The sequence below is a fragment of the Mugil cephalus genome, chromosome 21 (assembly GCF_022458985.1).
Source record: "Mugil cephalus isolate CIBA_MC_2020 chromosome 21, CIBA_Mcephalus_1.1, whole genome shotgun sequence".
NCBI lineage: Eukaryota > Metazoa > Chordata > Actinopteri > Mugiliformes > Mugilidae > Mugil > Mugil cephalus.
In genome coordinates, this window is record NC_061790.1 from 4,876,036 (window position 1) to 4,901,503 (window position 25,468).

The following is a 25,468-nucleotide window of genomic DNA, read 5'->3' on the forward strand; positions in this document are numbered from 1 at the left end:
AAATAAAATAAATACCCAATACTCAAATAAATAAATAAAATAAAAATAATGAGAAATAAATAAATACATAAAAAATGAAATATAAATAAATAAAATAAAAAGGGAGAAAAAGAGGGAGGAATTAAAATAGGAATTAAATATGAGTAAAAATAAACAAGTTTAAAAAAGTAAAAACATAAATAAAAATAAAAATAGGTATAAATAATTAAATTTTTGTGTGATTTATTTATTTATTTTTTTAAAATGTTTTTGATGCCCCCACAAACACCGGCATACAAAGGGTTAAAAGTCAGAAATTAATTGTATTCATGATTAGGACTGAAGTGTATTAAAAGATTTATGTAAAAAAAAAAAAAAAAAAACATACGATTTTTAGGGCATTTGGGATTTGAGTTTGAAACAACAAAATCTGCTTAAATAAAAATAAAAAAATATGCCAAATACAATAGCAAAAACCATACTGCTAAGTTATCAAAAAATAAATGAACTGGAAAAAGACACTTTTGAGCATTAATAAAAGGACTCTTGGTGTGTTGTGTATATGTCAGCATCATGGACAGATCATTGACCATAGACTGTATAAAACTGGACACCGTGTCCAGTGTGTTTTAGTTTGGTCCATCTACTAACATGGAGTAGGTGGAGCTTATGACCTACGCTGCAGCTTCCAGTCACCAGGGGGAGCCAAATTTAAGAAATGATAACAGAAAATGACTGATTACATGGCCAAACCTCAACGTGAGAATTTGCCAGTAAGGAAACTAGTAAAACATATTTCGTGTGATAACTTCTATGTGCAAAGTAAGTGTTTCTGCATTTAAGGGCAGAAGCACTATGGAGCATCTGTGTCCCAGCAGCTTCATGGAGATTGTGTCTATTAACTGCTGGAGGTAAATAACTCCCTTCAACTTTAACTGTGGCATCAAGATAATTATCCAAGTGCCCTGAAGGTTCTTGTCTATTTCTAAAAAGTGCATTACCATATAAAGGTTCTAAAACGCAGCTCCCTCAGCTACAATCACCAGTCTTATGAACGTGCTCTTATTTAAGCCAGAGTTAAAGTGCTGTTTCAGGGATGTTTAAGGGCATTAATGTTTTATATCTTTTTTGATAATTAACAATTGTCCTGCAGGGTGCAATCGGACATACTTTGAAATCAAATTTTAAAAATTCTGCTGAGATAAGGAGCGTCAAGCACTACCACTGCATATCCTTATCTAAAATGACCTGTTTTTTTGTTTCATTTGTGGTTTTTCACTGCAGATCAGTTTTAAATATTGAGTAATGGGAAATGTGGAACAAGGAGCAGCCACAGTGAGCTGCTGGATGAAGAGCTGCAGGCTGCACCTTCACTTTGTTCAGCATCAAATGATTGCTCACATTATGATGGAAAACAGGCAATTAGTATCTTCACCTGAACAGTCATTATAGCTTATTGGCTTCTTTATTTAAATTACAGTAGTCTTCTGTGGTAGTATGCGTTATACCGGTTATACTTCTACCACCTGCTTTACCAACCACAACCACCTAAATAAATGGAATATGATGATAAGTGATTCTATTGATGGAAAATTAAGCTTCTGAGATGAAGCCGCTAGTTTTCTAAATCAAACTGGTGTTACTGCCTCGTTCATACTCTGTAAACTCCTGCTGGTCCCAAGCCTAAAAATGAGAGCTGTTAGTGTGTAATTCCTCCATCGCTCAGCAAGCTCATCTGGCGCCCATTAAGGCTAATTATTAAAAGTGTGTGTGTGTGTGTGTGAAACCCAACACTAACAGCTTTACCTTCTTCTCTGGGCTCTCCACCAGCTGCCACTGGTTGCTCTTGATCTGCTGCAGCTCATCAAACTTGGCAGTGACGTCATCGATGGAAAGCTGCAAAAGGTCCCAGAATCCAGCCAAGTCCTGAGATGTGGGTCTGGGCATGGCACTGGGGTCCTAAAGAGACAATAGGGTGGACAACTCTTCGTGTTTGTTTGTTTTGTTGTTGTTGTTTTGTGTCCCCCAATTACTTTTCAGTCTTGCTAGGATTCAGAGGCACCATTTGAACCCCACTGAACTGACCACTGGGTGGCAGCAGACCACCAATGTTGTCTCCCAACCTCTAATGACAGATTCTAGGGGCATCCTTTAACTGCCTTCCCTTGCTTTTTACAGCCGTGTTGGTCCATTGTGTGCTGAAGGTTCATTTAATGGTCACACACAAAAGGAATTCATAAAACATGGCAGAATGAAAGAGACATTGCAGTCACCTATGGTGATTACCTTGAGATAACCATCACCCATTACACTGACCTCAAAACAAAATAAGACTACAAGCATAACATTATGACCACCTTTGGGTCCTATAGGTTGAGGGGAGGGGCCTCTGTGGATCTGCCCGCAGATCAGTTTGGGATCTAGTAAATTTGGAGACCTTGTGCTGTTCTTCATATCTTTTTGAGTTGACATTGCTACGGGGTGGAGGTGCCAGTCTGGTCTAGGTGGGTGGTACATAACATCCACATGAATGACAGGTCCAAAGGTGTCCCAGCAATGACAGTTGTATTGACTTCCCCTGTCAGTGGTCATAATGTTATGGATGATTGGTGTAGAATACGACTGTGCGTGGAGAAGTAGGTCTAGCTTCCAGGCTATCTACCCAGTTGGATGATCTTGTTTAAATTGCAAATCGCAACGCATACAATCAGTGAGCCACACAGAGCCGCGTGCTCATCGTCGTCTCCGGCAGCAGAATGAGTGACACCCAGTCCAAGAAACGGACTGCGAAGCCAAACTTCAACAGCACGTCCAGAGCTTTTTATAGACACAAGCCGCAGTTCTTCCTCCGTCCAGCAGGGAAACAGAGTTGTTCTCTCATTCAGACACGTCTGAAGGCTCAGGGCAATCTAAGGCTTGTCACTACCAATGTTAGACTTAATTCATCATCCTATTATCTGTAAGGAGAGAGGGGGAGAGAGAGCGGTCCAGAAGAGAGCAGCACGCTGAGTCAAAGCGCACCAACATATTAAAAAAAAACCCAAAAAAAACACAAGGCAGCGAGAGAGCAGCCACCTCCGCAAGCTTATGCATTTCATTTCATTTTTTTTTGTTTTAATTAGAAATGTGTGATTAAGTTTCTGCCTGTCTCTTTCTTTCTGTCGTATCTGCAGAAGCATCCCTTCACCCATCTTCTGATATATGCTGAGTCTGTGGATGGTTAGCATGAGAATGCGTATGAGATTCCAGTAGACGTGACATGATGGCTAAACAGAGAGACGGCGTGGCAGTCCATTATTCAAAGTCTGACTTCCCATTCAGACTGCTGCCACTGTGCATTAATGGATAGGCTCAACACAGGTGCTGCTTCCTATTGGAATTCCCCTTCCGTTTACTGTGGGGTCAATAGCAGCAGAGCGACTGCTCCTCCATCGATCGATCGCTGTGGTCTATTTCTGGAAGTGCAGCGTCAGGACGAGGCACCTTCTCAAACTCCAAAACGAGCAAGTTCACCCCTAATCTTTTGTTATTATTTTAAATGTTGCATATTCAAAACACGAGCATTACTCACCAGATTCTGCTGGCATAGCCAATAAAACTGCTGAAACTTTTGAGACATTAGCAGCTGAGCACTTCCAACAGCACTCCGGATTTTTCCTAGGACTGGAGGACACACACACAAACAAAGAGAGACAAGGCGAGGACCGGTTTGATCACGACAGCTTGGGCAAAAGTCAACATGTTGAGCAATTCATTCACAAGAATCCAGTCTGCTCACAACAACACAATTTTGTAATTTCCCTTCTCAGCGTGACAGCTACCAGTGACAGTGTTCACTTCTGGTGTGACGGCGTACCCCAGAAAGACACAATCAGGGACACTCACTCTCCTCTGACAAGTCGTGCTCCTCCGCCTCCCTCTCCATCTCTTTGCACCATCCCTCCAACCGCTTGGTTTCGTTGTGAAGGAGCTGCATGAACCAGCTGCCGTCCCTGCGGAGGGGGGACACTCGGCCCGTGTCGGTGCTCTCCAGGCTGGGTTCGACCAGCCAGGATTCGGGCTGCGGGCTGGAGGGCCCGCTGGAAGGCCGGTAGTCCTCCCTGTAGCTAAACAGACCCTGTGTTCGCACCGTGCGGATGGCGCCGTACTGCGTCGGCGTGCTGGGCTCGGAGTGGCGGCCGAAGGCACCTCCGAACTGGAGACCTTTGTCCTCCATGGAGGGAAAGCCCTCCAGCTCCATGTCCGCCTGCACTGCAGTCGTCACGCTGTTGGAGCGTTTGAACCTCCCGTGCCTGGCGAGGACGACAATGAGAGGAGAACGCACAAAGAAAAATAACACATGCACCAAGGCGCTTTGCGCTGTCCGATCCACGTACCGTTTGTGATCCTCCACCTGGATTCCTATAGAATGGAACTGAGGAAGGCCTTTAGTGTCAGTCTCAGAGTCTGTCACAGTTTCCACCTAAATAAATACAGACCACAGGCCAATCACAGTCAGTTCAGTTCAATTCAATTTAATTTGCTTTATTTGTCCACTTGAAAAAGGGCATAAGTAGCTGAAATTAAACACAATCAAGAGACACACAAAAAATACAATACAAACAACAATCCCACATGAATTATAAAGTACTTCATGTACCATGTGTTTGTGCATTTAAAAATACATGAATAAAAACATTTGATGAATGTCATTTCATTTAGAAATGATTTACTTCATCAGTCAGTGCATTTTGTCCATAACTATTCAAAAAGTCGTCCTTTACTGAACAATAAAACTACCTATTTTAAGATTATAATGATTTAAAATACCAGCAGACACCAGGACCGATCTAATATGCAAGTATGGAAAGTATAGTCTTAACTTGTATGAGCTACATTACCTAGCTTTAATCTTCTGTGACATGATAATATATATATATATTCAGATTAATCAAAACAGATGATTAATTCCATAATTTATTTACATGATACACAACTATTTACTTAAATGCCCGGAAATTAGGGTCTGGACAATGTATGGAATTTGGAAATTTAAAATGTGTAGCCATCCTGAATATAACGATACTTATATTGTGGTTTCTAGTTCCAGAAACTCTCTTTATAGAGACTCTGGGAGTTTGGCACTACTGAGGCTGCAGTTAAATATTTAAAACAAAGATAAAACAAAGGCAGCTAGCCTAGTCTTCCGCACCGCCCAACCTACATAGATGATGAGATGAGTGGTGAAACATCTTCACAGAACCTCTAACAAGTTCAGCTGTTTTATTCTGTCTTTGTTTCAGATGCAGATCCCATGACCTGGAAGGCCGAGACTCTTCAAAGACACATAGCAACAACAAACCTTACAATAGCAATATCAATTAATTGGATTTCTCGTTCAGGGCCTGGCGCACTGTCAACAGCTGGAGAGATTTCCACGGACAAATGTGCAGAATGGCCCACAGCAGAGAACGAAGTGGTCCACATGGGCAAACTCCAAACACAGAGTTAACAACAGTGGACACTTGCCTTCAGCACATGCAGGGCTGCCGATGTTAGTCAGACACTAAGAACACAAGTTCTTCTTTAGTTGTTTCTTTTTTTGCGGTGAAACTCCTTGGAAAGTAAATGTGTTCAAGAGGTAAAAGACGCAGTTGGATAGGGAGCGATATTAATTCATAGAAAGACATTTTCACGACAGACTTTTGAAGCTGGATATTGTGATGAAAAGCCGCCTAATACTGAGCTAACTAGCTAGCTAGCCTGACCCAGTTGAGGAAAGGGTGTGTTTGCCACTTTCAGGTCAGCAACAATAACAATAAGCCCTAGCCTTGGCTATCAGGGTCAGAGGAGAACTCTTTCTTAAGTTCTAGTCAGTACAATGGATTATATTTACATCTTTTGTGTATATATTTTGCCATTTTACTGAATCGACATCGAACTGTAGGCGGCTGAAGCTTGAAACACATAGTAATAACGCTGTTCCTTTAATTAATCACCTTTCAAGTTGGTATTTTTAAGCCTTTTCTATGGCTTATGGCAGTGTTAGTGTTTTCACGTCCTCTGATTAGAGAGTCAGAGAATTGCTACATTAACGCCAGGCTAGCAGTTCATGTTCATCTGTTGCGAACTGCACAAGCAAATGGTCTCTGTTAACGTTTTGGTTGCTATTTGTCGAACCCACGATGGCGGTAGAAGAAGGAGAGGCTACTAGAATCTTCCTAGGAAGACATTTTCACGACAAACTTTGGAGGAAAAGCTGGATATTAGATATTGTGATGAAGGGCCGTCTAATCCTGGAGCTAGCTAGGACTAGCTAGCACATTTCAAGTTAAGAGGTGTTTTGAATAAGGTAGGAGGTCATTGAAGGCCTATGTGGAAAATGCATGGCCCACCACTGGCAATATGTAACATCACTTACTTGTACTAAGCTTGAGGGCAGGAGCTGTTTTTCCATTCTCTTGTTATTTGTTTATTTATTTACTGCAAGAAATGTCAAAGTGACAAATCGCTTAATGAAACTTTTATGTCGTTGTTGGGAAAAAGTGACTTTCTTGTATTAAAATTTAGAGCCAACGTATGGTTTTAATTCATTTTGGACACCCTTCATATTAAAACTCTGTATATCAAAGTTAGAACAAGACAAAAGGAGTAGACTGGTTTTGTTACCTGTATCCCGATAGAGGAGCGTGGGGTTTTGAGGTACTCCTCGGCCTTGGACACCAGCACCGCTTTGTCGCACGTCTGGACGGAGGTGTGGCTGCCTAAAGACGTGTGCCTCTTTCCTGCCGCCGACTCCATGGCCATGGTGACCGCCTTGGTGCTGTCCAGGCTGTCCGTGGAGCTGTAGATGGGACGGCCGAGGCTATCCGTGGTCCACAGGCCCCCACGCGGATGCCTGCCCTCCTGGTAGGCATCTTGGGTGGACTCTGTACTGCTCTGGGCTGTCACAGAGATAAGAGGCTTGGTGGTGGTGCGCGGGGGCACAGGAGGTGGAGTCTTCTTGTAACTGGGAGGATATGATACCACTGGATAGCACAAGCAGGATGAGAGGACGAGGACAAGGCAAGACAAAGGTAGAGGATAAAAAATAAATAATAAAAAAAAAAATCATAAGAGTGACAAATGTGGCCGAAGCTGAAAAGGGCCAGTACTGCAGTGTGTGACAGAAGTGGCTCATAGTGTAATGGGAGACGTGGCATCAGGGCCCTTTCACATGTCAGTAAGTGGAAAGCGGCAGTGGCTTTTGTAACGCGACCATGTGTGTTGGGTAAGTGCAATGAAGAATTATGGGAAAGAATTGCTCTTTCAAGTGCAAATGAGAACTTGATGGTAATCCATCCAGATGGACCTCACAGCGGCAGAGTTGGAAGGCCACCAACTCCACTTGCTGTGCAAAGGAATAATAAAACACTGACGTACAATAGTTATTGAGCGTATGCAGAAATTATTAGTTTTATTACATAATGGAAACTTTAACGGTGATTCATGGGTAAATATTGCATTTAAAAACATATTTTACTTGTTTTACTTGGGGTAGGGCGTGTGTGTTATTGGGTGCACAAATCAAGATGGATCTGAAGTGTATGTGTAATATGTACAGTACGTCTTCTTCCTAAATGATTCCACTGTGCCAATGCCAAGATGCAGATGCTATGGATCTGTTTAAAAACATTATTTTGAGTAGTAGCCTGAGTAGTCTAAATTGAGGGTCTTCAATGTTTTTCAGGCCAAGGACCCCCGAACTGACTGAGAGTTTAAGTAGATTAATAGTAGTTTAAATTTTAAATTGTGGGGGAAAATTAAATATATATATATATATATACACACATATAAAAAATATCTAATCAACCAAACATTTTGCATCCTATGGTTTAACTTTCTCAGGAGAATCCTGATTTACTATAAAATAGACATATTTCTGTTTCATGACATTACCATACAGAAATGAACTTACGCCATTAATTTAACCACACTATCATTTATCTGCTAAGCCTAGCTATGGAGCTTACATCCAGAGGAAAATGTCCCTATGTGGTTTGAACACAATGGCTAATCACATAAAGGTGAATATCTATTATCTTGATTCGTGACTTTATCGTCTCATTCTCACCTCAGAAACCATTTCAAACGAGCTTCACACTTAAGAAAAGATGGGAACTTTAAATGAATCACAAAGAACAATGAGACTGTGAGTTACAGCTCAGTTTTTTTTTTTTTCCTGTGAGCTGCCTAAAGACCGATCCACAGTGTGCCTTTTGAAAAATCAGTCATTCGCCCCTGCAGCGCTTTGATCAATCTACTTGTGAAGTCTCCCATTCATTCACACATCCATTCATTTTTACAAACCTATGTTATAAAATATTCAGCATGCTGAATACATTACCTACAGCGAGCTTGGTGTGCATTGCCTACTCAAACACCCACTGTTTACAAGTGTTAACAAGTGCAGACGCAGCTCCAAACACATCACGCACACAAACACACACACACACACACACGCAGACCACTTTCACTCACAGGTAATTATGAGCAGTAAGAAATGACAGAACCACGGGTCTGTCTCCATGAAACTAAATCCAGTCACAGACTTGACTTCCCTCCAACTTTAAGAGGCTGGAAGCGAGGAGCAGCAGGTGGCTACCAAAATATCAGTGACTCAGGCAGTATGCAACTCCACAACTTCTATTTTTACACAGTGGCATGTTTCACCGATTCTGTGAACTGAAAATGTTGAAGACTGCTTGGTACCCGCAACAGAAATAACAAAAAAGCAAACAGAATGACAAAAATATTTGTATTTCTACATGTATTTTTACAATTACAATTACATACATACATATATTATTATAAAGAAAATGTACAGATATAATTCTTTTCCAAAATGGATATTTTTTTATAACCTTTTTAATGAGAAAAGCCTGATGACAGTGCTGTTTTTGTAGCGCTATATTAGTGAAAAATATAGTGGAGCTAGAAAAAATTGTGAAATAAAATTTAATTTAAAGGGAGTGGAAATTAAAAAGAAACCCTGATGGCGTTAAACGTTTTTTCAAATTAAGAGAGGGAACATAATTTAGGATGGCTCTATATTTCTGAAATATGAAAAGCAAGAACAAATGTAAAATAGAGATGTGTTTCAGTTCTTGGTGTGAAATTAATGAATGGACTATGTGATAAACTGAAGTTATGTTGATCTATACAAATCTTTTAAAAAAAACGTCCTGAAATGTAAGATGATAGAAGATTATAAGGAAAGGAAACAGAGTTTGAAGTGACTTAACTTGGATGTTGTAGCAATTGATTTTGTTTGTTTTTATTTGAATAGTTTAACTTTTATCTTTTTCTGTAGATATTCAGTTTGATTATATAGGATAGGCATATTGTTTAAGACTCGGGCTTCTGCCTAAATCCTTTTTTTTGGTCAATGATTGAGATGTTAGACTGTTCATTTAATCATGGGGGGAAAACTCAGTGGTAGTCCTACAGCAGGGCACTAATTAAAGACATGTTTTTTTGTGCGGTTCATTCATGCACTTGATGCTTGTCTAAATGGGCTGACATTTGGAAGTACATTTGTCGCCTACATTTATGCACTGGACGCAATTATGCAGCCATTTGCTCAGGTTAGTGTTTGATGAAGAATTAATTTAATTACTTGACCGTACCTGGACTTGTTGCGTCTCCATATAATGTGAGGACTGTCCCTACACCAAATAAAAGCAGCATTGCAGTAACACTGACTGGACACCAGATGTCCTCCTGTAAACTCCTCATCTTTATCAGTTGAAACTGTTCTCTACGTTTTTAAAAATGTACAGGCAACACCTTTGCAGACGACTTACACTGACATTCAATGATATTTGTTTGAATTGAGTGACGCGTGAGTGTAGTTTTATGCACAGTTCAAGTTCCTGCTTCTTTGTATTTCCATTTAACAATGGTATTTAAAAGTAAGTTTGCAGACAAACTCAAAAAGGGAAAAAAACATAATTCCTTAATTAGTTAAATTAGCTCCACCTGCTGCAACAAAAAAACGTTGATACTCTACTTTTCTGCATGTTCACTGTTTTTGAAAACAGGACTTGAAGTTAGATGAGCGCCCGGATTAGTTCAGGATCTAAATGCTTCTTGTGTCGTGCCCTACTGTGCTGGAGTGCCCCACTCCTTTCCCTTTCTGGCGGCGCGATCTGTGATGCGGTGAAGTTAGTGATCTGCAGTAGATGTGCTGGAACTAATCTCGAACAAAAGTGGCGAGTCATTGTGCGCTGTGTGACAAAGACGGAACCGTGCTGAATGTAAAACACCTCTGCAGATGTCTCATCGTCTCTTGCGCTGGCATTCGACACGGCGCGAGGAGGAGTGGGGAGCACCTGGAGCCTCAGTCGCAGCATTTGTTTGAGAAATAACAAGCACTGTGGGGTTTTTACTCATCACACCTCACTTTGCCGTACGTATAAGTAGAACAGTGACTGATAATAGTGGGGCTCATTAACAGCCAGGAAGAAAGAGAAGCCTCAAGATCATCACTTCTGCAATGCAGTCGCACGTCCCGTCACATTTTGTGTAGGGAGCCTGGGTTCCTGGTACTTTTTGCTCAGCTCGTGCAGCACCTGTTCTCTCCATCATAGTACTCGTCAGCATACGGACGGATCCCTTGATGCTTCTGAATCAATCACTGAGAAGAAGCATGAGAGGCAGCTACAGAGCCCCCCTCCACCCCCCGGTCTCTCTCTCTCTGCTAAATACTGCAGCTGAAATCTTTTGCTAATACAGTCCAGGAATGATTCCCACCCTTTGTTTAGTCAGTTATGTGTGGCTGTGTTTGAACTGGATTGTTTGGCTAAGCACTGCATCACTGGCCAGTTCAGTAAACAGACCCACGCAAGGGAGATGCAGCCAAGACTAAATGGACCCGGGTTTCATGCGGTGAGCGTGTGCTGCAGTTCAGTTTAAATGTACAAAATTTTTATCACACATAAACAGTGGTAGTTTATACCTTTTAGAACAGACGATGCGATATGTTTAGATAAGTACTGATATATTCATAAAAAACACAAATAAAACGTATGTAATCTCCTCACCTCCAGCTACTTTTCCATAACAATTATTTAAAACTTCATGCGACTCAACACTGAGCAGGATATTTTTTAGATAATTTATCCCATTTGTTTTTCTTTTTATTCAACGTCATAAGAATTCATATAAGTTACTTTTAGTCTCGTACTATTATATTTAGTAGCAGTATTTTATTTTGAAAGTGCCTCATTAACACCCTAGATGCATAGATGGGGTCAAAAACGAGCTGAGTTTTTTTCCCCAATATCTTGGTAATGTTAAAAATTGATCATTTAGTCTTCCATGTATTCCTTAAATAAATTGTCTTTGATATGAGGCCATTTGGCTTTGTATGTAATTCTATTCTATTTTTTGTAAGTAACTACCCCACACTTGTACCACATATCCAAATGACCCCAAGCATTTTTTATACCATATCAACCTAATATCTTTATCAACTGAGGTAGTTTACCACGACCACCACCACTGAGATATGAAATAATTCTTTTGTTGACCAAAATATAATATAAAAAAAAAACATCATCTTTAAACAAAAATTCTTAAATTTACAGCATAAAATGCATTGATTCTAATTGAGGTTATGTTTGACTGCACTCATGGAAAAGTGTAGGTATTGGTAGGTCATGCATCTAAGGGTTAAGTGATAGGAAATAAACAAGAAGGACACGGAGATATGGTGATATTTCTGATGCTGGTCACATGAGAGTGCTGAAGAATATTCCCTTAGCTGCATGCAGCCCTAAGGAGTATTTGTTTTGTTTGTCTGTATTTTCCTTTGTTAAAATGATTTTTATTGCTACGTTAACCTCCTGTTTTGTCACTGACGCTGTGTGTTTAGTTTTCATGGTGGATCGAGGACAAGCATCAATGAACCCGTTTCAAGAAAGCCACTCGTGTCTGGCTGTGCTTCGAGGGAGTTACAAGGACGCCTCATCACGGTGACGGGGGACGAGCAGTGAGACATGTTGCCTAATTAGCTGATTGGTCAGTTGTCAGGAAATACATTTACTATTAATTATTTAAGTTGCAAATCAGGCGCCACGGACTCACAAGTACTTTGGAGCTCTCACTCTCTCTGTCTTATAGGGCCACTTTTTATCCATTTTCTGACACTTTGCCAATATAAGAAGACACAGCTGAATAATTGCAGACTGATTGATCAGCCCTGCAGCAGAACACATTGAGGCCAACATGTATTTTAGACATCTGTAAGTTGCTCTTTCTTTGAAAATATAAATAATTTAATACAAATATCAAATATATTTGTATTAAATTATCACTATCATAAAGAAAAACATAAACGCTGAAAATGTAAATGTAAATGTTGTAAATCCAGACGACAGATTAACTAAGCAAACAGGTCCAAGCCTCCTATTGGATAATGAGTGCATGGGTGATTATCTTTCAGCAAGTTATTTAACCCCAACTGATGTAATGAGTAACTTCTCATTTCTTAAACAACCATGTGGGAAAACACGTCCCGTGGTCGTGGGAAAGATGTTTGTCTGTTTGAGAAGGGTCATGCATTAAGCAGAGAAAACATCTAAGGAGATTGAAGCAGAAACTACTAAAACTGGCTTAAGAACTGTCCAACGCATTATTAAAAAACTGGTAGGATAGTGGGGAACCATCGTCTTGGAGGAAGAAATGTGTTCAGAAACAAATCATGATTCAAATCAAAGAAAAATAACAGTAAAATACCACTAATCAGTGAGGCTAACTAGGAAAAAAGGGTCTTCAGTTTACTAGGGAGCAGAAAGATTGGACTCTGGAGCAATGAAAGGAGGTCATGTGATCTGATGAGTCCAGATTTATTCTGTTCTACAGTGATGGGGCATCAGGGTAAGAAGAGAGGCAGATGAGGAGATGCACTCATCATGCCTAGTGGCTACTGTACAAGTCTGTGGGAGCAGTGCTGTGATGTGAGGTTGCTATAGCTGGAATCCCAATGAGGTCAGCTGACTGCCTGAACATACTGGACGACCAGGTTATTCCATCAATGGATTTTTTTACTCCCCTGATGACACAGGGATATTCTAAGATGACGATGCCAGGATTCATTAAAATAGTCAGAGAGTGGTTCAGGGAGCATGAGACGTCACTATCATACATGGACTGGTCGCCACAGAGTCCAGACTCTGCTGGAGGAGGCTTTACGCAGTGGTCAGACTCTCACGTCATCAATACAAGATCTTGGTGAAAAATTAATGCAACACTGGATGAAAATAAACCTGGTAACATTGCAGCTTCTTAGTGAAACAGTGCCACAGAGAATGCTGCTGTAATCGAAGCTAAAGACGATCCAATGAATTAGTAGAGTGTGTGACATGTTTTTTGGCCAGGCAATGCATTATTCTTCTTTAAATTGGACAAAAACATGTGTTTGGACAATTTTATTGATCCAATTTTACTGACTCAAATACCATGCCCTTCAGGAAGGTCTGGTCTAGGCGGGCGGTACGTGCAACATCCACATGAATGTCAGGTCCAAAGGTTTCCCAGCAGAACGCTGACTTGTCACAAGACGGTTTAAATGTTATTTACTCCTCCTGTCTGTGGTCATAATGTTATGCCTGATCGGCGTATACTGAACACGAGGACAGTTGTGAAGGGGGATTTAGTTTACATTATCGTACCTAATAAAATTAGTGGGTATTTAAAAAAAAGTTGCACTGATTTTCAGCATAAGACTCGGCTACATGTGTATTAAGAAACTGAAAACTGAAACTGAAACGCTAAACAACCGTTAGCCCAGTGATTCCCAACCTGTGGGACACAAAAACATTAAATCTGATATCTGGGTTGTGTTCCTGACATTGTACGTCAAACACCAACACCGTGACTCTTAATATGATCCACTGCAGTTTTTATTTTGAAAGGACAAAGTCATAAGTAAGAGTGCAATGTTTTAATTTTTATTTCTTTTGTGTTATTGCTTAAATTGAAGTTTCATCATTAACATCATCTTTCCATCAGGTTTGTGTTTATTGGTGAAGGATACTGTTATTTATGAATCTGAGAACGCGTTATATGGCCTCCATATTTATGGGGTTGGTTGAGACTTAAAAGCAAAAATTTTTTGTCTTTTCTTCAGCTAGCAATAAGAACAGGACCCCTTTGCTATGTCCATGGATTTATGGCTGCAACTGAAAAGTGTGCCTGCGAGGACAAGTGCTAGCATGGAGCAAAGGAGAAGGGATGGAGGCGGACGGGTACCTGGAGGCGGCTGAGCGCGGTCCACGCTGCAGGAAGTAGGGAGACGAAACTGAATCCCTGCAAGGAGCAAGCAGCGGCCGTTAGAAAGGACAGACGCAGGCACTGAACACAGTGATGCACATCAGAAAACTGTCTCGCATATGCACACCAACCGCAAGAGGCCTAAAGCTCACCACAAGTATTTACAGGACGATCTCTCTCTCTCTCTCTTTGCGTTTGTAACGTCGGTCATTACCAGGTGAGGAGAGAGAAACACAGATATGCTCAGCACGCACGCGGCCTCGCGTTACTTTCTCGAATCTTGATGCAGAGTGTAAAGTGCATTTGACCCATTGTGATTTCATGTGCATTGAGATGCTGTGAGACAATCAAACACAGAAAAAATCCTGGGACACGGAGGCAAATTGCTGAACATATGCTGTGTTTCTGTCTCAAAATGCAGACATTCTCTATGGGTAACCACACAACTTGCAACTTAACAGGCAATGCTTATAGGCAACATTCTCCATGAAAGGCCTCAACCTCTTTAATGCGCCTGATAAGAAAATACACGTAGTAAGAGACAATGATCCAAAGAGTTTAAACTTTGAATAATCAGTGTTTATCAAAGGAATGTTGCCCATCTGCATTGCCCTTAAACGTTTACCATGTGTCATAACCTAAAGATCAGTCCATACTAATCAGGCTTGGGTCAGCTGTTCACTCAGTAATGCACTAAAACATACAAGACAAGATAACATGCGTCATCTGAATCTAAAAAAACAACAAAAAAAAACAGACAGGTCTACCTTTTCATATTAAACATAATTATAAGACACAGGGCACAACTCATTGACATAAATATGAAAATCAAGTTTTCACTTAATGGAATAAATTGAACTAAAATAATGATATTATTAAAGCGCTGATGTATTTATTTGTTCTGTGGCTTTTATATAAAGAGACATTCAGTATTCAAATATTCAAGTTGATTTCTAACAGTACAGCGCGTCTCCTGACAGAGGCACATTTCAAGTTTTGGATTGTAAGGCCAACAAAACTTGTCACGCACAGACAAAGACTTAGAAGAATAAACAAGGACAGTTATTATAGTCAGCTACTGAATTAGCCACTCCACAGCTGGAGGTACGCGCCACTAACTCGAGCTTGAAGAGGAAAAATTTAAGTCTCTGTCAAGTGGCTTTTTTTTTTTTTTTTTTTTTTTGTAATTCTTTTTTTGTGGCGGTAACAAAAATGAGGTTCAGACAGTAAGGAAACAAAGAAAAATCAGACATGATGTGCCGAGAGACCCAGACAAAGAACATGTTTTTAAACTGAAAAGAGGACGACCTGCATTTTAGTTGAAAATCTCCGTTCTCCGAATCGTATTATCTATTGACCCCACTTACTTCTACAACCAATTTACTGCCTTCATATTTCTCTTTGTATTAGATTACACGAGCTTGAGCCATACTTTACATGAAGTGTAAGTACACGGCTGCAGTTAAAATGCAATTATTCTCATTTTTGGAAAATGTAATTACTTGTTTTTTTTTTTTTATGTTTTGGTGCCGAATTGATTTTACAGGTACGACAAAAAAAAAAAAAAAAAAGCTACGGTGCTTACATGGACTTTATGTAAAGTTTAACCCAACGCCATTTCATAGTAGTTCAGGGGTAGAAAAATGAGTAACAGACCTTCACTCTCGTGCTTTTTCAGCAAGACCTCTCAAACCTTTTTCCTCCTTTGTGTTCATGACATAAATTTCAGAAAAGATTCGCAGAAAAAGTTCTGACAGTGTCTCCTCTCCGTCCGACTCCCTCCATTTGTGCCAGAGGCTGTTGTTACCATAGTTGTGGACTGGTAAAGAGGCTGGTAAGATGCTGCTCTTACTCAGGGCAGGGTGAACTGTGGGGTAAATGGCGTGCGGGTGACTGACGGGCTGCGTACATGAGCATGGGGGCTGACGATGTGACAGGGCGGATGTGAGGTCTGTCACTAACGTTCAGACTCCTTTCTGTTATGACTTCGTTTTTTGCCTAGCATAAAAATCGCTGTATCCTTTATCTAGAAATTACAAAACAATAATCGTCTAAGCTGTGAGAGCAGACTAAATGAGTTATTTGTTTTATATAGTGTGTATATACTGTGTGCAAAATGTAAAAAACAAAAAAATGACTGTAGTTTAATTCATTGCATAAAGTAAAACATGTTTGTAATTTACATGCTAATACTTTAGATTTGTTTCTATCCCTAATCTGACCATTGTAGAGATATTTCCTTAAGTCCTGAGCTTGATGGATGCAAAGATGGAGTGGATGGATTGATAAATGGATGAATGGATGAATGGATGAATGAATGGATAAATGGATGACTTGACGTAGGACAGCTAGCAGGACTTTTGCGTGTGTATAGGTGAACGCTTTCCGCTGGAGTTACAAAAGTAGTAGATTCGTGTCGCCGTTTTTTTTTTTTTTTTTTTTTCTCTCTCTGCCGTAAAACATGTTGCTCATAGCCACATACATATATACATACAGTGGTGATGCCCCCATGGATGCAAGGTGGATTAACCTTTTATGTATGATTATACCACAACAAACCAATACAAATCAATGGCCCGAAACTAGCATTTTGAAACAAGCTCTCTTTTCATTGACCCCTGATGAAGTATTGGTTAATGTTCAAAACAAATTCACAAAAAAAAAATACTTTCTCTGAACTTTAAGAAGCTTAAAAAAGTGTCTCCTCACTATCAGTTGCAAAAAGCAAAGATAATTGACCAATTTGTTCTATGCAATGCCTTCCCACTAGCTTGGTTAATAAACAAAAAACAAAACTAATAAGAAAAAAAGGCTTGCTGATGGTTAGGTTTAATATTTTGTCTATGTGACGACATTTCTTACTGACAGTGGAACAAGAATAACTAAAAACCTGTGCTCTGATGATTTGGCTACGGACCTAATGAGGCATTTTATAATTCCATAATCTTACAGCAGCATTGATTTGTGGTGGTTTGTAGAACGTAGAACAAAAGCTGTTATGTTGGGCATAACCTGCCTTAGAGAATGCCACAATATTTACAGTAATAACACACCACTGTGTGCTGATTTTACTCCCCTGTGTTTGCTTAAAGAAAATGTACAAAATGGTTAAAGCAAGAGAGTGAATCGCTACTAACGGAGGGTATGCACGCGACGTCACCGCCAGCCAAGTCTCCATGGTTACGGCCGCTGAGTGGCAAAAAGTGACATGGAGGTTAGCAGCATTAGTTTGAGCCATGGGCTTTAATAGCGTCTAAATTGTGAAATTAATTAAAAAAAAAAAAAAGGTGAAGAGCTGCTGTGTGACTGACTGAACCAAGAGATTTGAAAAGCAGTCAGAGATATGTTTTTACAGATACCTGCGACTCCCAAAGAAGTAAATGTGTTGCTGCTTTATGACGAAACTACTGGAATCCAGGCACAGAAACCTGGTGTTGTGGTTCTCATTTAGTGTCAGCTAATATTAATTTATGTTATTTTTTGTTTTGATGAAGTCAAACCTTAGAGGGCTGTGAATAACAATAAAATAATAAAAGGAATATTACGATTACTCCTCGTCATCCTTTTAACCTCTACAGTATTGTATGGCTAACGTTACTTCTCAGTAAAGCTCTTAGTGTTAGCATCTTATATTTAGCCACATTTATCGTAACTGAAATGACCTAAAACTAACTTAAACTAACTGAAACTGAGGCTAATCCACTTTTCCAAACCCATACTAGTTTGTATGGATCAGTGTCGGGTCCAATTGTCCTTAATTTGATCTGATAATCCACATTATTCCAGGTCTCGCTGCATTCACTGCTACATTTCACTGTGTTTTTTGACACTCAGGGGGCGTGGCCCAAGACGGCAGTGACATCAATGCATACCCTCTATATACCAATGAATTGGAACAGAACTGTAATTTCAAAACATAACAAATAATAATAAAAACAAATAATAATAATAATAATTAATAAAAAATCTGAACACAAACAATAGGGTTCCAACCACTTTCAGTGCTTGCACCCCTAATGAATCCCTTTACGAGCTTTGGAAAAGGCTTCATGCACGTCACATTTAAGGTATGTTCCAGTTGTGCATGACACATTTAAAATGGAACAGTTATGCAGAAGATACTGTACAGAAATTTGCCAGTGTGTTAACACAAGGCCAAGATATAGACATGTTTTGTTCTCTTGATTTGTTGAATTCGTTATCCGGGACTACGGCATAGTCTTGACAATTCCACCGGGTTCAGTGTGGAAACAGATGAAAACATTTACATGTATTATACACGACGGCATCTTTAACTTATGGTTATCTTATTGTCTAAGTGAAACATGTCAATGAGTCAGACAAAATGTACGAAAAAAACTTGTATTAACAACATACAAAATAAGACGTAATAAAGCGGTTCCCTACCAGACCTACCGTACTCTCTACGCCCCCCAGCTAAGCTACGGACGCCTAAAATGGGGGGGGAAACAGAAAAAAAAGGAAAACGAACAAACAAACAAGAACAAAAAGGTGATAGCTTAGTAGAAAAGCAAAGCATATTTACAGGGTCAAAGGAAAAGACACTGCTCTAGGCCCATGTTGTGTTTTTGCAGCGTGTTAATGTGTGTAGACTAAGTTTGTAGCCAGAGACGCTATTTAGGCTGTGAGTCGGTTTCGAATGCCGTTGTAAAGCTATGATCCCCATTTTGACATTTAAATTGCCATAAACATAAACATCATAAACATTTTAATCCATTGTTTTATATCAATTTATGAAAAATACATAAGGCCAATAAAAGTTTCAAATGAAAATTCACAAGAAACACCACAATAAGCAAAAAAAAAAAAAAAGGAAAGAAAGAAAGAAAAAGTAAAACACTGTTTTCATTTAACAAAATCATCATAAGCTAACAAATGCAAGCTAAACTATGGGCTTCAAAAGGATGCTTCATAACTTTTGACAAAATCTGATTCACTTGACAAATGCAGTCTGAGATCCCTGAAAATTGCAACATGAACATAGTAGCATGTTTTCTCCAAGACACCTCGAATAAATGCAGAAAGAGAACACGAGGGTAGAAAAAGATTTATATTCAAGCAGTATTACAGGTTCAGGTGAGATCAGATTCCATCCGAAAACCTTTTTGTCCTAATAACTGGACTTCACAGAGTTGGCACAGTTGTTGCATCAGATCTCTGGATGACAACAAAATGTAAACGAAAACAAATGGGATAATCCACTACATACTTTTAACATGTTAGATACCGTAGACAATTAAGAGCGTACAAATAATCGTATATTTCATTACACAAAATATGGTTGCATGGTTAAAAATAACTGTAAATACCCTTTTGTTTCTTCTTTGTTAAATGTTTATCTTTCACATATATCATTTCAAAATAACATTTGGATCTTTACAGATCCATATTTTGCTACATTTCAACTTGCTTTAATAGAAGGGTAATTTCTTTGGGCAAAATAATGAAATGATAATGAAACACTGGATTAAATCTATTTATAGCATGGGTGAGTTTCCTGGTGTCAATCGCTAACCGGTGTGCACTTCAATTGTATATAACTTTAGAAGAATGTTAAGCCTTTGTACAGCATTTCCAATTATATTTTCCCGGGTGATTTTTCGTTTTCCTCCAATTTTTCCGCGATCAGTAAATAATATTAATACACACATGTTGATTTATTTTGTGTATGACGTCACAATGCACGTGGATGCTACTACTTGCAGGAATCTCACCGACGACTCTCTTGCAGAAATGTGAACCGAGCGGTTTTTCGCTGGAAAAGCAAAACTTCAGCGTCGCACGTGGCTCATGCAAAAAAATAACCAAACGACTTTCCTTTTTTTCCAAGGAGCCACCGCTAAATTTCAGAAAAACCCATTTCCATTTTTAGACACCGATGACTTTTGCATGAAGGTTTAACATAAAAAACCTAATCTTACTCAAGGCCAAAGAATTTAAATGACGTACAACAAGGAACACAGGACTTGCATAGAATGAATGAATGTAAATTGGAGACATCATGACTGGCCAGTCTTCAGCACCTTTAGTAAATTAGTTTGCATTCCCCAAACAATGGGAAACGATGTAAGTTAGGAATGCCACTGCAATCCCCTCTTAACCATTCATAAAGAAACAAAAATATGAATACAAGTCTTTTCTCATATATATATATATATGTATATATTTATATATTAAAATGATTATAGGCTAAATGTTGTCACAGTCATATGCCTTTCACTGAAATCTTTTATGATTGGTTTATGCTAGTCTGTAATGAAATAACTCCTTTTGTTTGGGTTCGCGATATAATAAATAGCTTAGAATCTTTTAAAAATCCTTATTCTGTATTGCAAATAGTAGAGAATGACAACAACAGACTCGAGCATATCCCGTCCCTATTATTATTCTTTTGTACCAAAATCTCGTCACTTAGTTTAAGTAGGCATTTAAGTTCAGGTGTAATGTGTCACCTGAACGCATGTGCGGAATGGAGTCCTGCGAGAACTCAAAAAAGGAAATGTTCAGCTTTAACTCTGACCTACTACAACCACGTAGATATCTTTTCAAACTGACACTTTTTCCGGTAGTATTGTCTTTTGGTCGTGCAAAGGGGGGGATGGGGTGGGGTTGGGTTGGGGGAAGAAGATCCACTCTCTTTATAAAGTAAGAGATAGTTCCTCTCCTTTATTAAAAGTCTTTTTGAAAGGTTCACATTTCAGTCAGGGGTCTGATACGTCACAGGCTTCCTCACGGTCCTGTGCTGCAGTGATCGTCCAAAGATAAGTGCTGTCAAGCTCGGGATGTTTGTCGCTGGCCTCGGCTCCTTCGTGACCCGGTATTAACTTTGGTACGCCGTGTTGGTGCGACGGGACGGATGGGAGCGGATGAGCATTTGAAGGGGGAATGTCAGCGGCTAATGAACAAACTTTATTAGTGACAGACGAAATGAACGGTTGGCCAAATGTAGCAGTCGATTGGAGGCTCCCCACCCTTTAAGGTCTGACAGGAGCCCAGCTAAGCCATCACTAGTGAGGCGGTGTTAGTACATTCAGCGGTACTATACTGCAACCTCTGGGGACATGTGGGAGAGGTAGAGGCCCTCAGCGGCTCTGATTGTCTACTTAACGTCCTTCAGAGGCGACGAACTGCTCTCGTCACCACCCTCCATTCGCAATAGAAATGCAATTTTTTAAATTTGTTAATATGGTGAAATTTAGCTCAAATTTGTGGTTTGTGTTAGACAATTTCCCCCAAAATTAGAAAAAAATAAATAAATGTAGTGGGAATATTTGAAGTCGCTACCGTAGAAATAAACGGTCAGACGTCAACACTGGTATGAACTACCAACAAACGTGATGGACATGATGAAATAAATGGAGGCAGAAGTTGACGACTGAAAAAAAAAAAGGTTTGGTTTAGGATCACAATTACTATAACCCCTCTGAGCCTATCAGAACACAGTATGTTTGTAACCGCAAACAGTATTGAATATAAGTTCTCTATATACAAAATGGTACATTTATATACATGTAGAGTTTGAACATGGATGCAGTTTGTGCGAGAATGAACCGAAGCCAATACATTCAAACTTTTGTGATCGCTGTGAACGCCTCTCACTGTTTTACTCTCCACATGTTGTTAAGACTGTGGTTCGTCAAAATGGTTCATAGTAAACAATTTTGGGTCAGGGACAAAGTCCTCAGAGCCTCGAGACAGCGCAATCCATACAGTGTTCCAGGTTAATAGAGTTTTCTTTAGGGGTTATAATAACTTGTTGTCAGCGCTATTAAATTTTAAATTCAGCATAAAGTCTTTATGCCGCGTGGTTCATCGTGTCACCACTATTTCTGTAAGATGGAAATTTTTCCAAAAGGCCCCTTTCCACCTGGAACTGGCTACAAAATGGATGAAGGCCATGGCAAAGGAATGCTTTGATTAGGATAGCTAGAAAGTAAATGATATATCAATATATTCTTAAATAATGTATTCCTCTTTGATGCATTCATTAAAAAACTAGGGTTTATAAAGTTTTTCACAGTATTTTTTCAGTATATTTAGGTGCTTAAGATGTTTCTACATGAAGAGAAACTGGAATGAACTGGAAAACAGACCAACATATGCCTCACCACGCAATGGCTGATTATTGACTTTTTTTATCGTTAAGTATCCCTCAGATTTCCAATCTTTCCCACTCGAATTGATTTTGTCTGTGACGGTTGGGTGTTTAAGACAGTGGGAGGGAGGATGATCGTTGCACTTGTTGGCACTTGAGGATCTGAACATCAGCCACATTCTTAGGTCATCTCATTTTCTGGTGTCAAACGAAGTCGTTCTCTTATTTTCCATGGCTAAGCAAGACACTTGTTAAAAGATTGCTTGAACAATACTGTAACCTGTTCAAGAGATGACAGACTCTGTGTCTGCATAGAGTAAAGGGACATCTAACAACAGCGTCGCCCTGCTTTCTTGATAGATATCAGGAGCTTACCCTGGCTTTCTCATCTCATTTTACAGTATGCGTTGGATGTGAATGATTAGAATGACATAGACAGGTATGACATGGGCCCACTGGTGTACTTCCTGCTCCACAGTTCCAGACTGGCGCTTCTGTGGCCGCCTGTGTGGCCACTTGTTTCCGGTTGCTTGCTTTTCGCTTGCTTTTTGCTGATCTCCCACGGAAAGTCCTCTATTGGAAGAGGGCTGGCAGGGCTGCCGGACCCCTCGGGAGTGCTCTCCGGAGTTCCCTCTATAATCTCAATTCGAGGTGGGTCCATAAAATCCATGATGCTGAAAGGTACCGGCTCCGGTTGGCACATCACCGACTTGTCCTCCGTGTTCTGTCGAACGGACCAGCTCGAGCCCGCCTGAATCCCCACGGACACCCTGTCGTCCGTTTGCGTGGTGCTGTCGCTGCAGGGCTCCCGGCACAAAGTCCACATGTTGTAGCACTGAGTAAAGTTGAAGAAGTTGCTGTTGAACGTTTTCAGTTCCCCGCAGACGTCCCTGCGCAGCTCCGCTAGCTCGTAGCGCATCGCTGAGATTTCATCCTTCCACTGCATGTTGAACGCAGCGACCATGTTGGCGGACTCCTTGAAGGCCTGAATGGCCTGGGGGACGGGCGCCTCAGAGGTGGCTATGGGTGAGGCGGCCGGGACCCTGTATGAAGGGGGGGATGCTGGCGGGACAGAGATGGCTGTTACGGTGGAGCTAGTACTGTGCTGGCTGCGAGCAGCAGCCGTCTCTCTCTCAAGCCTCTCGAGCTCCGCATAGGCAGAGGAGCTAGCACCATCATCATCCTCTATCATGTCGTCATTTAGTAAAGACGTGCCATCCACAACATCATATCCCTCTGGAAGAAAGACGTGAATATGCAAACAGAAGGACATTCAAGGTGAAAGGAACAGCTGGAGCGTGATTTGATCCGGACATATATCTATGGAAAGCATACAGTATGTGAGAGGGGCTCGATAAGGGGTGAGTACCCATGTATCTGGTGGAGCAGTGGAGGGTGATGTTCAATTACTAACATGTTTTAGACATTACTTATGAACAGGAATTCTGACATAATTTTATTTATTTAAACTCTGGAAACAGGTTTTTGTCATATTTTGGATTATCTCCCCTTTGCGTTGCCCGGTCAAATAACGTATCGCGAATAAACTCACATACTGTAGGCTTTTCAACAATGTTTTTTACACTGCCTTCTCAGTCATCTCAAGGCTTCTTTCCATCTTTCCACTGCACAGCACAACAAAGAGCGGAATTAAACATTAACACATAGATCATTATCAAATCATGACTTCATTTTTTCCGAGAACCCTTTTCTTCAAAAAAAAAAACAAAAAAACCCAATCAAACGACTTCTCGGCGACTTGAAATATGTGCCATTTTGTGCAAAAAGAAAAGATGTAAAGGGAGCAAAGGAATCACAACCGGCTGGGCCAAGAAGCAGATATGAACCCTATTGAACATATCAGGTCCAAGGTGGCTGATTAGACCGTGTGGAGCATTAAATAACCCATGGAGGGGAGAGGGCTCACCCTTCCCCCCCCTCTGGAGCTGCACCAGGGAGAGGCTGCAATCCCACAGTCGAAGACAGCTGACAAACTCAATGCCAAGGGTCAGAATTTGCCACATGTGGCCTTTGAAAGAATTTTCATGGAAAGAAAGAAACGAAATAAAATAAAAGTTCACACATGTACAGCAGGCAGATGCTGCTCTCACAATGCCATGACACTTAGCGCTACTTTATGGTTGTGCGACATGAAAACATTCTGAAAAGTTCACTTTACACTTACAATGTGGTCTAAGGACACTTAATAATAGAGACACGGCAAACAACTCACAAAAGCCAGCGTCACATCCATCAGTGTAAATCAGTGGTACAGATCAGCGTTTTTGGAGAAAACTGAATTTGAATGTCTGAGGTTTTATGAGTTGTTTGGAGCCGTGTTTGTTACTTAAGATAACTTAATTCTACCGACTACATATAAACTCTACGTGTCTATTATTATTATATATATTTCTTTTTTTTTTTTACTGAGAAGGCAGTGCAAAAACACACATATACATAGATATATGTATGCGTGTCAACATTAAAATACCTGCGACAATCATCACTGATGCCTCCAGTTGTTCTTTCCCCCTGGTTATCCTTCAAGAGGCGGGTGGTCAAATGGAGAGGGGTTTGCTGCTCGTCTGCCCTATGGAGCATCATGGGATCCCTTCCCCACTCAAGGGCCTACTAGCCTCAGGGTTTGGTTCATTAGCTGCTTACAGTTTAATTAGAATCTAGTGGACTAACATAAAAAAAAAAAGCGATTTCAGGAATGTAAGTCTGGCTGAGGTATTTTTATCTAATTTTAAGGGGAACTACTCCCTCAGAACAGTGCAAAAGTAAAACAAAGGACAGATTTCATTTACAGTATGTAAGGTTGATCGCACTCTATACAACTAATCACCATTTAGGGAGCTTTTTTGTCCTTATCCTTATCTGACATTTTCTTCTAACTTATGCACCATGCTATTCTTCAAAAATACAACTTCACAACATACTGTACAGTCAACTGCTTAATTTAGCCCATGTTAGAGCAGACAGATTTGGAGCAGAGTTCAGCAAATAAGACGGTGGGATTGGAGAACACTCCTTTATCCTCAGTACTTCTGTCACATCGAAGAAATTGTAGACGGA

At 40.2% G+C, this 25,468-nt stretch overlaps 1 protein-coding gene across 3 annotated transcripts in view; it reads right to left on the minus strand.

Moving 5' to 3' along the window:
* Positions 1 to 25,468, minus strand: part of LOC124999006 (disks large-associated protein 2-like) — a 103,593-nt gene that overhangs the window by 8,906 nt on the left and 69,219 nt on the right. For 2 of the 3 annotated variants that reach the window (XM_047573737.1, XM_047573738.1), the window contains 6 exons: positions 14,254 to 14,310; positions 6,628 to 6,986; positions 4,356 to 4,441; positions 3,865 to 4,271; positions 3,551 to 3,642; positions 1,786 to 1,938 (listed from right to left, as the gene is read on the minus strand). In XM_047573737.1, coding sequence (XP_047429693.1) covers positions 1,786 to 1,938; positions 3,551 to 3,642; positions 3,865 to 4,271; positions 4,356 to 4,441; positions 6,628 to 6,986; positions 14,254 to 14,310 — 1,154 coding nt within the window. Of the gene's footprint in view, positions 1 to 1,785; positions 1,939 to 3,550; positions 3,643 to 3,864; positions 4,272 to 4,355; positions 4,442 to 6,627; positions 6,987 to 14,253; positions 14,311 to 18,997; positions 23,627 to 25,468 lie in introns of those variants that run through there. The other variant, XM_047573739.1, reaches the window with a different exon arrangement.